General features: G+C 42.0%; 1 protein-coding gene across 1 annotated transcript in view; it reads left to right on the forward strand.

The window, feature by feature from the left end:
• AKAP13 (A-kinase anchoring protein 13) overlaps positions 1-12332 on the forward strand; it is a gene marked incomplete at both ends in the record, with an annotated part of 153309 nt that overhangs the window by 132844 nt on the left and 8133 nt on the right. Inside the window, 13 exons of the mRNA XM_082005025.1 lie at positions 52-119; positions 970-1036; positions 2233-2368; positions 3316-3428; positions 4511-4657; positions 5274-5524; positions 6167-6292; positions 6394-6511; positions 7050-7298; positions 9472-9548; positions 10915-11096; positions 11181-11263; positions 11589-11768. Coding sequence (XP_081861151.1) covers positions 52-119; positions 970-1036; positions 2233-2368; positions 3316-3428; positions 4511-4657; positions 5274-5524; positions 6167-6292; positions 6394-6511; positions 7050-7298; positions 9472-9548; positions 10915-11096; positions 11181-11263; positions 11589-11768 — 1797 coding nt within the window. The remainder of the gene's footprint in view (positions 1-51; positions 120-969; positions 1037-2232; positions 2369-3315; positions 3429-4510; positions 4658-5273; positions 5525-6166; positions 6293-6393; positions 6512-7049; positions 7299-9471; positions 9549-10914; positions 11097-11180; positions 11264-11588; positions 11769-12332) is intronic.

The raw sequence follows: 12332 nt of genomic DNA on the forward strand, positions 1-12332 counted from the left end.
TTCTGTTTGTTTGGGGTTTTTTTAATGGGTTGGTTTTTCTACTTTTGACAGACTGCAATGCAATTGTTCACAAAGGCTGTAAGGAGAGTTTTGCTTCTTGTGCAAAGGTCAAAATGAAGGTAAGAGATTTCATCTACTCTACTGAATAAACAAAAAAATTTCAACAATTTAGCATGCAGATATATAAGATCTTCTGCCATAGGCCCCAAAGTTTCCAGCTTGTTGGAAAGAACTTCAGCCCCTGTGCTACAGTGAATAATTTCTCTGGGCTCTCCTGAAATTCCACAGAAGCACATGTTAATACAGTAGCTGTCCCTGGGACTCTGTGAATGCTCCAGGTCAGCGCCACAGGGTGTTTGTTGGCAGCAAATTCCCTGCGTTGTTCCCTGCAGTACACAGGAACCTTATGGTGAAATAGTCTGTCCTATGCTTCAACTGCAAAAAAAAAAAAAAACACACTGGCAAAATTCAGGGGTGTCCAGCACCCTTAAATGCCATTATGTCTTAATTCTCAAATGGTGCATCCTGTAATGCAGCATCATGTGTATATAATGCATAATGAAAACTATTAGATATGTATGTTGTTTATACAAGGAACATGCAGAATTCCTGCTTGCCCCCATGTGAGGAACCTTTTCTGCAGTATGGTTCTCCAAGCTAGTTAATGTTTATATAATTATGATTTTCTCTTCTCTTCAGTACTGTCAGCACTTTCTCTTCTCATTTTCCTATTTACTGTGCATTTCTCCATCTATTATTTTGCCCATTTCGTTGCTGGCAACTGGGGGGTGAGGAGGGGGAGGTGTATTTTATATATATTTTATATACATAAAAAATACACGTACAGCCCAGAACTGATCTGTTCTGAGATGATTCAGAAAAAACATAGCTTTTTTATTTTAGTTATGTGGCAGAGCCTGATGGGAGAAGGGAGGAAGAAATTACAGTGAATTTAATTTTTTCTTTCAGCCACAGAGAGGGATGCTGCAGGCACATGATACCTCTTCATTACCCACAGTAACCATGAGAAACAAAAGTAAGAAAACTTCCTTTCCCTTTGCTTTGGTGATGTTCTTAGCTATTCTGACAGCTAATATTAGATACTATAAAAGATAAGCATTTATCAAAGCAGGGATGAGAGGATCTTCTGTGCACGATAAGCAATGTTTGGGATTTCAGAAGTTGTACTGAAGTTGCACAGAGTTTGTGCACTTCTGCAGTGTCCATGTAGCTTTAAGCAAATGTAAATTTATCTCCAATTTAGGACAGCTACTTGACTGCTGTAGCTTGCTGAAGGCCTGCAGCTGATAAGTCCATGAAATCTGGAAGACACAGCCTTTGTCCATGGGTGTCTGACATTGGAAAGAATCCAACTATGAGTATTATATTAACAGAAATTGTTAAGATTACAAGTGGAGAGGATGCTTGTTCAATATACTTTTTTTTTTAATTAAATAGTCTTACACTTTGAGGTAGTAAAACCTGAAAGTTTAATTTTGAATAGGAGCAATACTGACAAACTTTTCCTGGCTGTGGTAAGATACACGCTCTACTGCGGAGCTACCCAATGTGACCGAGGATGAAGAATAGGCATGAAATAGCCCACATGGATTTTGTAGTGCCATGATTTGATAAGCTTATTTAGTGATAGCTTAGAGATCGTTATATGGAACCACACCATATAATACAGATGTACCCAATGTAGTAGTCATCATGAAATTCAGAGGTATCACTCCAGAAAGCAGAAATGCATCTGAAGAAGGGGAAATCTGGAAAGAATATGAAAAGATTAGTTAAAGGTATGTGATAGTATAAGGAGATAAGAATTAGTGTTTCTCTGTGGTATTGTAAGGATAGAGAAACCTATCTCAAAAAGTTTGAACAGAAACAGGAAGATCTATATAATTATAGACTCAGGGAAATTAAAAAGCAACATAATAGATAGCTACATATGATTTTGTATCAAATAAAATTAAATTCAGTTTCCCAAGTGTACGTTTCTGGACTTGCAGATCCCACCCAGATCTTTTAAGCGTAGTGCAATGCAGTCATTTCTGCACAGGGGTCGATGTTCTTTCCTTCGTACAGCTGTGTCTAATGGCTGAGATACCCTGGTGATGACTCTAGAAAGAGAAGGAAGTGAATTTTAGAGCCTGTTTTCTTTAAGTCATCATCATCACACTTAAGGACACAGTTGCATGAGCTGACTTTTCTCTGACACTTCCCTTCCAGGCTCACAACCAAAGGAGCGCCCTCGCTCTGCAATACTTGCTCCTGATGAAAACACCGTAACCTCAATATTCAATAACAGGAGATCACAACAGACTACAGCCCTTTCAAAAAGTGTCTCAATACAGAACATTGCAGGGTAAGGCTTCTCCCGGTGTGTGTGAGTGTGTGTGTATTATCCGACACTGCAAGCATAGAGAAATTCAGATCTCATAAAACATGAATTCATGTACTGTGATTTGTGTTCGAGGTACAAAAGAGAATCACAAAACCAGAAATACCCATGTTATATATGATACCATCAGTTGTCTTCTGCACAATCAGAAGGGTTAGTTAAGTCATGGCATGAGTTCAGAGGCATCTGGGTTGGCCTGGTTATATCCAAGGCCACTTCATAGAGATGCTCTGGGCTCCAGGAGGAAATGCCCTTGCCTTGGGCTGGGTACTCTGCAAGCACACATTTGCAGCTCAGGTATAGTATTAACTTTTGTGTCCATAACGATAGGATGGAGGCACAGAGCTGCAGTCTCCATGGTGTTTTACAACTGCATTGTACATAATTAATTAGAAAAAAATCATGGAAGCAAATCTAATTTATGGTTCTTACAGTACTGCATATTGAGCAGTTTCATACACAGGGCAATAGGCATGGACTGGCATGTTCTAGACTGTTTGTACACCCTGGCTATTCATGGTGCAATTTATTTCAATCCATTTTTCTGATCTTTCTCAGAGCTAGCAATAAAGATTCTTGGATAGCTTTTTGTGTTGCACCAAGGACAGTGAGGATGGGAAGTGACTGTAAAATGGAAAGTAATGAAAAGCAGTTATGCAAACCATAAAACCCAGGTTTGATTCTTTATAGAAGAAGCACTGTCACTCAAAACTGTAGGTCTTGCAGCTTGTGGAGCCTCAATGGGTAGCTACTAGAAAACAATTTTAAAAAGTACATTTCTGTACATAACTGTGTAATGCTTGCTTTGGTTTTCAATTCATATTTTAAAATGTATTTTCTTCTGTATATTTGAAAGTACATTTGGCTGGGTTTTTGTCATAAATGATAGGCTGTGTTGTATTTTTCTGCAGAGTTGGGAATGATGACAGCTTAATACACACTTGGAAATTCCTGTCGCAGTCAACAGACTCCTTACATAAAATCAGCCGGGTGAATGAATCCATGGAATCACTAGTTGATGAAGGTAAGAGATCCCCATGGCGTTTATAGCAACAGGAAGGTCTCAGGGCTTCTTTCCAGGAATAGAAAATCTATTTTGTCATTTCAGCAAGTGTTTTGCTTTCTAATGAACAATTAAAGTGCATTTATTTTAACCTTAGAACATCAGTATGATAAACTAAAATGAAGCCCCACATAGTAATTTCTATAGCTTTGTGGGAAATTGTGGGAAAACATTTAGAAGGTTTCAGTTACAGTTCAGTTACTTGGGATTTAGCTCGAGGACGAACACATCCTCTTCCCTTCTGCACCTCTGGCCCATTCATACAGTCACAGGTTTTGCACTCTGTCACCTTTTTCATGCTGATGTCTTGCATTTTGTATTTTTCCCAGAGTGGGAAAGGAAGAAATGTGTTTTCTGGTTTTGTGGGTTTGAAAGTGAAGTCAGCTAAATTAATTTCTTAAGTTTATTAATGTGCAATATATGGTGCTTTTTTCGGATATAATCAGTATTTTTACATCTTTAGCCAATACTTACCTGAAAAGAGCAGAATGGTCTTAATTTATTAAGGACTAAACAAGGGCATGCTCATGGTGACAACAGAGGTTTCCAGTTCAAATGAGCACAACTGAGCAGTCTTTCTTAAAGATACGTATGTGTGTATGTATTGTATGTAGTGTTCACTTCTACCTGCATCAGTTCTAGCTTTCTGAGCTTGAAAACACACACTTCACATAGGTCTAAGTTCCCTTGATTCAGTGATGTAAATGAAGGAAGACAAACTGGGTTTTGTGGGGTTTTATTTATAATTTGCGATGTTCTTGCATTGCAGGTAAAGAATCCATTGTCTTTTATCGGAGATAGAATTTGGTCTATGTGAAAATTGTGAATTAGTTTTGTGCAACTAGCAAATGACCTTTAAAAGTGCTTTTCATAACCTGGTCTTTACGTGGTATAATTCCATACTATCATTTTTGTGTCAGTAAAGGAGAATGTGTGTGATGTCTGTGGTATGACAGAGAAAGCCTAAACCTAAATGAATAGACAGGAATCTCAAATGAGGCAAGATACCCACATTTTAATGGCACTTACATTGATTTGTGAAGGTGCAGACATGAACGAAGGACAGCTGATGGGAGACCTGGAATTAGATTCCAAGCAGCTGGAGGCAGAGTCTTGGAGCCAAGTAGTGGACAGCAAGTTCCTACAGCAGCAAAACAAAGATGTTGTCAAACGGCAAGATGTCATTTATGGTGAGAGATACCTGAATCTTAATTTTCCACTCACTGTAGATAGCTTCTTGATACTCACATTCATGGATTTGGAGAGCTTTAGGTCAGCAAATAGGAACATTGACTTGGTTTCCTCAGAAGCCAAAGTTTCATTCTTGAAGTTATTAGAAATGTAATGTATTCTGTGAAAGCTTTCTTTCTGCTTTTCATGTATTTGGAAGCCATCAAAAAAACCCAGAAATTGCATCTCCTCACTTGTCTGCTGATGACATTTAAACTCCATTACAGCAGAGCAGCTAGCTAGGAAGTCTCCTGCCAGATGCAAGAGCCATCCTGTATGGCAAACGCGTGCTGTGTTGAGGCTGGCAGTGAGGTGTAACGAAGGAGCAGATAACGGCGCTGAAGGTTCAGACCTCAGCGGCGATGTCCAAAGTTCTTTATTGTAGGACTCCTCTGCCCCTCTATTTCTCCCCCGTGAAACTATTGATTGATGTTTCAATACCTGATGTGAAATTTTATGAAGACACTTAGAGAAGCCAAATTATGGAAGAGCTTTCTAATGGCAGCTTTTCCTTGTACTGTACGCTCATGTACTCTACAGTGACTTTGGTTTTGACCTTATCCTCATCCTGTACAGAGCTAATGCAAACAGAAATGCATCACGTCCGCACCCTAAAGATCATGAACGATGTGTACAGTGCAGGGATGTTAAAGGAACTGCAGTATGATCAACAAGTCGTGGACAAAATCTTTCCCTGCCTGGAAAACTTGCTGCACATCCACAGTCACTTCTTCCAGCGGATTTTGGAAAGGAAGAAGGAGTCATTGGCAGACAAAAGTGAAAAGAACTTTGTTATCAAGAGGATAGGTGACATCCTGGTGAATCAAGTAAGCACTGGAAAATGCTTGCACTTCTGAGAGCACAGCTGGAAACCACGCACTCTTCCTTCCCTCCTGTCTATGTGTGTTAGCTATCACAGCTGATGGCACCTTTAATCTTCACACACGTAAAAATCTCCACCTCTGCGTTTTGAAGCACTTTTTGCTCTTTCAGCAGAAGGTCTAATGATGAAAATTCATTTTGATTATATTGTGGGAGGGAGAAGTGTTCCCTGACAGGCACAGAACGGTTTGACCCATAGCCTTGAGGGTAGGCAATAGCTCAGAGCGAAATAATGCCCAAGGTGTTTCTGGGCTGAGTTACTGACCTGCTTTTTAACTTTGGGTGGGTCATTTTACTTTTCTTTATCTGTGCTTTCTCCCTTCTTCTTTTTATCTGTCTTGACATTTTTGTTTTTGGCTTTTAAGCCTTGTGAGGTAGAATCCCACATTTTGCAGTAAGTGTGAACTCAGTGAAGTCCCAAACTCAGCTCTTTGCTTTCTAGAGTAAAGTACTTTCTACTTGCTTGGTTTAGGATGCTTTGGACTGATTTGTTTTCATGAAGTTCTTTTGAGAGACTGACAGGCACTTCTGGGATATCACACCAGGAGCTCAGTGCAGATTGGACCTCTGTGTCTCATGTCTTGTAGTTCTCCGGTGAGAGTGCCGAGCGAATGAAGAAAACATATGGCAAATTCTGCGGGCATCACAATGAGGCTGTAAATAATTTCAAAGATCTGTACTCAAAGGACAAGCGATTTCAGGCGTTTGTCAAGGTAGGACCTGGTGGAACAGACACAGTCGATGGAAAAAGTCTGTCCTTTCTGCACTCTAAGCATTTTGCTACAGAACTGAATTTTTCATCTTTATTCCTTAGAAAAAAATGAGCAGCTCCCTGGTGAGGCGTCTTGGGATTTCTGAATGTATCTTGTTGGTAACACAGAGAATCACAAAGTACCCAGTCCTTTTACAAAGAATACTGCAGTACACCAAAGGTAGGGACCAGTTCCTCTATTATAAGCATGTATTTGTTCCTCCAGTGTGAATTTCTTAGATCCTTTTCAGCTGAAGCAGATTTTCTTAGAATAGACCAACTAATGTAGTCATTATTGTCTCACATGGGTGCAACGAGATAACTCAGTTTCATATCTCCATTTGGGATTGGTTATTTGGGTGCCTTGATTTAGTTGTTACAAATCTGTCTCTGGCTAATTATGGAGCAACATGCTTAGATTCCAAAGTTTCACAGCTTGCTTTTTTTGGTAATGGCTAAAATATGTGGTTAATTTGTGCATTTCATCTATGCTGTCTCATATACAAAGTATATTGGAATAGTCCCAACCTCAACCATATACGTGAAACGTTTTGCAAAACTCTCCTTAAGGGGGAAAAATGCAACCTGTCTCAGAAAAGTATTAAAAAAGTTCTAATGTGGGTCTTTGGGAGGGGAAAGAAGAAGGAAGGAAGTAAAACCAGGAAGTTAGGGTCCACAAGGATGAAGTGAAATCGAGGTGTTTCTCTTTCTGTTCAAAGAAAATGAAGTGGAACATGAAGACTTGACTCAGTCATTAAACCTCGTTAAAGATGTAATCGCTGCAGTCAACAGCAAAGTCAGCAATTATGAAAAGAAAATGCGTCTTGGTGAGATTTACAACCGGACGGATAGTAAGTCCATCATGAGGATGAAGAGTGGCCAGATGTTTGCAAGAGAGGACCTGAGGCATCGGAAGCTTATCCGAGATGGACCTGTTTCACTAAAAAGTGCAGCTGGCCGGTTAAAAGGTAAGACTATCCTGCCTTCTGCCAGGGGAGGCTATGACTCGCTCTCTCTGAATGTAGGACTAGTCCTCAGACTGGTGTCTTCAGCTTTATTTAAGAGATTTTGACAGCAGCCTTCCCCTTGCTGTATGCTCACTTTCCATCGCAGCATTTCCGATTCCTCGCATTGTTTCTGGGGTGATAGCTGCTTTTCCTCCTGGTGACCGCATGCCTGCTGAAGGCTTGGGTTGCAGTGACACCTCAGTGCGTCAGCCCAGGAGCAGAGTTGCTGGGGATACTTTGGGCCAGGAGGACGCGATGGGGCTGCAGTTGCCCAGAGTAGTGAGACAGATCTCCACACCATGATGTGTGTGTGCAGCAGTTCCAGGAAGCACGCTTGCTGTGTCCAAAACTCAACCTTAGCTTCCTGGTGGCTCTGCGCACCAGCAGCGCTGCCTTTCCTTTGCTTTATGGTCTGCAGTAGGGCTGCCCAGGCTCAGCATTACCTTCCCAGTTTCACTGCGACTCCAGAGAGGTGTCCCAGGCATTCATTGCTCTTTAACCTCTTGAGCAGCTGATGTTTTCTTGAATTGCCTTTTTTTGTTATCAGGTGGAAATCGTTTTTCTAAGGTGCCCTGCTCTGCTGAGCACTGAAGTTCTCTACTGAATTAAGCACTAAATCTCCCAAGGAAGCCTTCAGCTCAGACCAAGAGCAGACAGGGTAGTAATGTCTCAGGCTCGGCAGGAAGGCTGGTCTTTCCTTCTCTTGATGCCTGCATCAGCTGATTAAACCAGGGCACTTGGGCATGAATGGGACTGGCAGCCTGATGTGAGCTGAGCAAGGAGGCAGTGAAAACACGGAATTCCATGCTGGCTATGATTTATTTTGAGGTTTTGGAAACAGGAAGTTTACCGATGGTTTCTAGGCACCCGTGATTACTGTTGACTTTAGATGGTGGATGAAGTAAGTAATGCCACTGTTGTGAAATCTTGTGATAAGTACAGGTTGCATTTGCATTTCTAAGTCATAGAAATGCACTACAAATGGATGTATGTTTATGCAAGCTCCCAGCAAAAGCAGGTCCTGCAGACAAGCTGCAGAGCCCAGGGAGAAGAGGAGCTAATTCATGTATTTAGGCTATTTTGTGGGATTTGAAATGGAGCACAGAGTATAGGAAGAACTTCTCTTGGAGGTTTTTAGCATTCCCCCTCTTGCAAGTGCAGAGACAATAGAGTAGAAAGGAGTCAAATGCCAACTTTTGCAAAGCCACCAGAGCTTTGAGTTCATTTTTCAGCTTTGATTGAAGTTTGGTGGTTCTTTTATCTGGAACGGATCCTGCCTTCCCAAAACAGAATGGAAGGAATTACCCATGGGATGATTTAACTTTTTGGTTTGCTTCCTCTCTGTCACAAGACTTCCCAAGTACATTACACAAAAACTCTTTGTACTGAGGGCTATGGGTGGGGCATTATACTTGGTAGTTGCTGTGCAACTTTATGATATGTCATTAGGAGACTTGGAAGGCTGTGCGTGTACTCTGAGAAGGCTGTATTCTGATTGAAAATCTTCTGTTGGCTTGATGTTGTGCTTCCTTCTCCTGTGAAAGCAAGCCAGGTCCTGCATCTCACGCAGGCTCTGTTGGCTCCCTTTGGAGTCGGCAAGAGTTGTGTTTCTGAGCAGAATTATTGGTGGTTCCTGAAGTCAGTATTTCCTGGGAAAGAAACTGCAGCTGACTAATGTTGTTATTGCACGATAATTTACACTCCACAAACCACTCATCAAGAGAACCATAAAACCCAGAACTTCCTGTGCAGATATTTTGCTCGAGGGCTTAAAATATTGATTGTTTGAGAAAACAGCGCTTCTATTCAGTAAGTGTCTCTAACTTTCACTGTTATGCCCATGGCCTAACTGTTAGAAGGTGTATAGCTGGTAAGGAACAGCTCTGCTCCAACAGATGAGAGAAAAATCCTGCAGGTTTCCCAGGTGCTCTTGTATTCTGTGTAACAGAAAGTTGGTTCAGAGCTAACCTGACCAGGCATCTTGGGGAGCTGCTCCTTCTCCTAACTGGGAGGTTGAGACTGCTTCCAGGATTTGCAAAAACAGCCCTATTGCTCCCCCACACTGGTGTTACTAAAAGCTGTTTCGGGGTAGGTTGCATGGTTATACTGCACTGGTATTTTTTTTCTTTTGCAGAAGTCCAGGCTGTTCTCCTCTCGGACATGCTTATATTCCTTCAGGAGAAGGACCAGAAGTATGTCTTTGCCTCACTGGTAAGGCTTCAACATTTTCTCCTCCTTCCTTTTGTACATGAGAGACCCTTGATGTGTCTTGTGCAGCGAAGCCAGCCATTGCCTGCTAAACAACTTAATTTTTTTTCTTACAACATTTTCGTTTGCTGAGCAGACTCCATTCTTTTTGATAGGAAAAGGTGTCTTGGTGCCCCACCTCCCCTTTCTGCAGTGCCTTGGCACAGCTGATAATTGGCCTTGAAAACCTGCCTGTCGCTTGATACACTTACTGCTTTTCAGTTTGTGCAAATTGAAGCAGTGATTGGGGTGGGAGGAGGCAATGGATAATGCAAATATTGTAAAAATGAATCTTAGCTGAAGGAAATGTCCTAATACATCGTGAGCTATTGGGGGGGGGGGGAGAATGCCACTGCGGTAAATTTAGCAGAACAGCCTGAAAATAAATGTCAGAGCAATATATTTATAATGCACAAGACCAAAATTAGATTTTGAAGGCAGGCCTCATAAAAGGGCGAGGCACACTGACCTGCTAAAGAAAACCTAGTACCTAATTGCCTCTATTGGGGCTGTATGATGCAGGCATGGTCTAGACTGGCTAAACCTTGTGACCTTTCCACCCTTTGAACATTTTGAAAGGTGATAATTTGTTATCCCAGTTCCACCAACAATCTGCACAGACTCATTGCCCTACACAGGGGGAGCTGATTGGCACACAAGTCCTGCAGGTGAACTGCTACCGAACCACCCCAGTGTAGCATCCTGTAAAATGCACAAAGGGGCTCACTCATATGCAGATGACACAACAGCAAAGGGACGTTTTAACGAAGCAGGCTGATTACACAGAGACCATAGCACACAATGAACGTCATCTTACACACAGGTCTTATCCATCATAGGAGTCAGCTGCAAGCTTCTGAGAACAGCAGGGATTTTGTGGGATTGAAAACAAGATGTTACTTCATCCCAGAGAGAGATTGCGAAGATAATGTGTGTGAAGCAGATGCTAGCAAGCTGTACTAAGTTTAAGGAGCTGTGATATTAATGACAAAGACAGTGTGGGCAGGAGGAGATGAGATCAAAGGTTTGCTGGAGTTAGAGCAAAATATGGTGGGGCTTGTAAAAACCACAAAGTCAGTTTTAAATTAATTCTTTGTTGAAATGGAACAAGGTGAAACTGCTTTTCCTACAGGACTGATGGAGGAAAGCAAGCCCTTCCCTGTTCTTTGACCCCATTAAAATGACTGACTTTTTTAATTAGCCAATAGGTACAGAAAATGTTAACAACCTGAGAGAGGTAGCAGTGTGGGTATTGAGACCTTTTCAGTGCTAATTTGCATCTGGGAACTGGTACCATTCACCCTTCTCACACATTTCTTTCCATCTGAAGGACCAGAAATCCACTGTGATCTCTCTGAAGAAGTTGATTGTACGAGAAGTGGCTCATGAAGAGAAGGGTTTATTCCTGATCAGTATGGGTGTAAAAGATCCTGAAATGGTGGAAGTCCATGCCAGCTCCAAAGAAGAGCGTAACGGCTGGATACAGATCATTCAAGACACAATGAACACCATGTAAGCTACCAAGCTTGTTCTTGCAAGGCAGGTGGATACACATGGTCATGTTCTGGTAGTAACTGAGGTGTGTCTGTCATTCAGGGATAAGGATGAAGATGAAGGAGTCCCTTGTGAGTCTGAATTTGAAAAGAAAGTGTCAGATGCGAAAGTGAGAGGACTGAAAGGTAAAAACCAGCCTGGGACAGAGCTGGGGAGTGGTTTTTGAAAAATTTACAGGAATTGTTGTGTTAGGTTTTGTGGTTGAACTATGACTTTTTTCAGAAGACTGAGAGTCCTGCATCCAGCAAATAATTGCAATCCTTGTCTGTACCTCAACTCGCTTGCATTATTTTTTTCTGAGCCTGCTGGATGCCTTTGCTGTGCAGGACTGCACAGGGCACGGTTGTTTCATGACGTTCCACTAGATGGGGCCAGTATCTCAAGAATTGGGCAGTTTCCTTGCGGAAGCTTTTTTTTCTGTCTTCATCTGTTTTCTGTTCACCTCCACAGAACAACTTCAGCAGAAGGATAAGCAAATCCTTCTCTTGCTTGAGGAGAAGGCTAAGATCTTCCGGGACATGGCAGACAGCTCTGTGCAAGAGGACATGCCAGGCTCCAGGCTGCTCTTCAGAGCCAACACAGAAGAGGCACCAAAAGGAGAGGCCATTATGAAAACTGCAATAAATGAAGGTGAGCAAGTCAGGGTGACACGTTAATTACACTAACCGATGCACCCACCTTCAGTGAAGCCATCAGTCCTCAAGCACCGGTTTTGCAGAGGAAGTCTTCTCTTTGTCAGAGTAACAGCATAGATAACGAGATACTCCTATTAACAGTATTGTCTCAGGGACAGATCATGAGGATCGGGGAAGGAAGCAGATATTGATGGCTATTGAAAGAGGGCAGGAAAGAAGTCAGCACAGAGAACAACCATGCCTTGAATCCACACTGTGGTCAGGAGCAGTGCAGGATTTATCCTTCGCTGAAATTTGGACCATCCAGGCTTTTGCTGTGCTTCAGTTTCAGCAACATGTGAGAAGGGGACTCTGGTTCCAGCAGGAGCTTGTGGTGCCTGCAAGAGACAAGCAAGTCTGTTGATAAGTGCAACGGTAGATGGAAACTCAGGCAGCTTTCCAGTGTGATTTTCGGAGAGGCTGAAAATTATTAAATGCTGTTGTTAGAGCACATCAGGAAGGAAGGTGGTGGAAGGGACGGGGGAAGGGAAGGAAGAGGAGGAAGGAAGAGGAGGAAGGA

Source organism: Phaethon aethereus (genome assembly GCF_964289735.1).
Source record: "Phaethon aethereus genome assembly, chromosome: 12".
Taxonomy (NCBI): Eukaryota; Metazoa; Chordata; class Aves; order Phaethontiformes; family Phaethontidae; genus Phaethon; species Phaethon aethereus.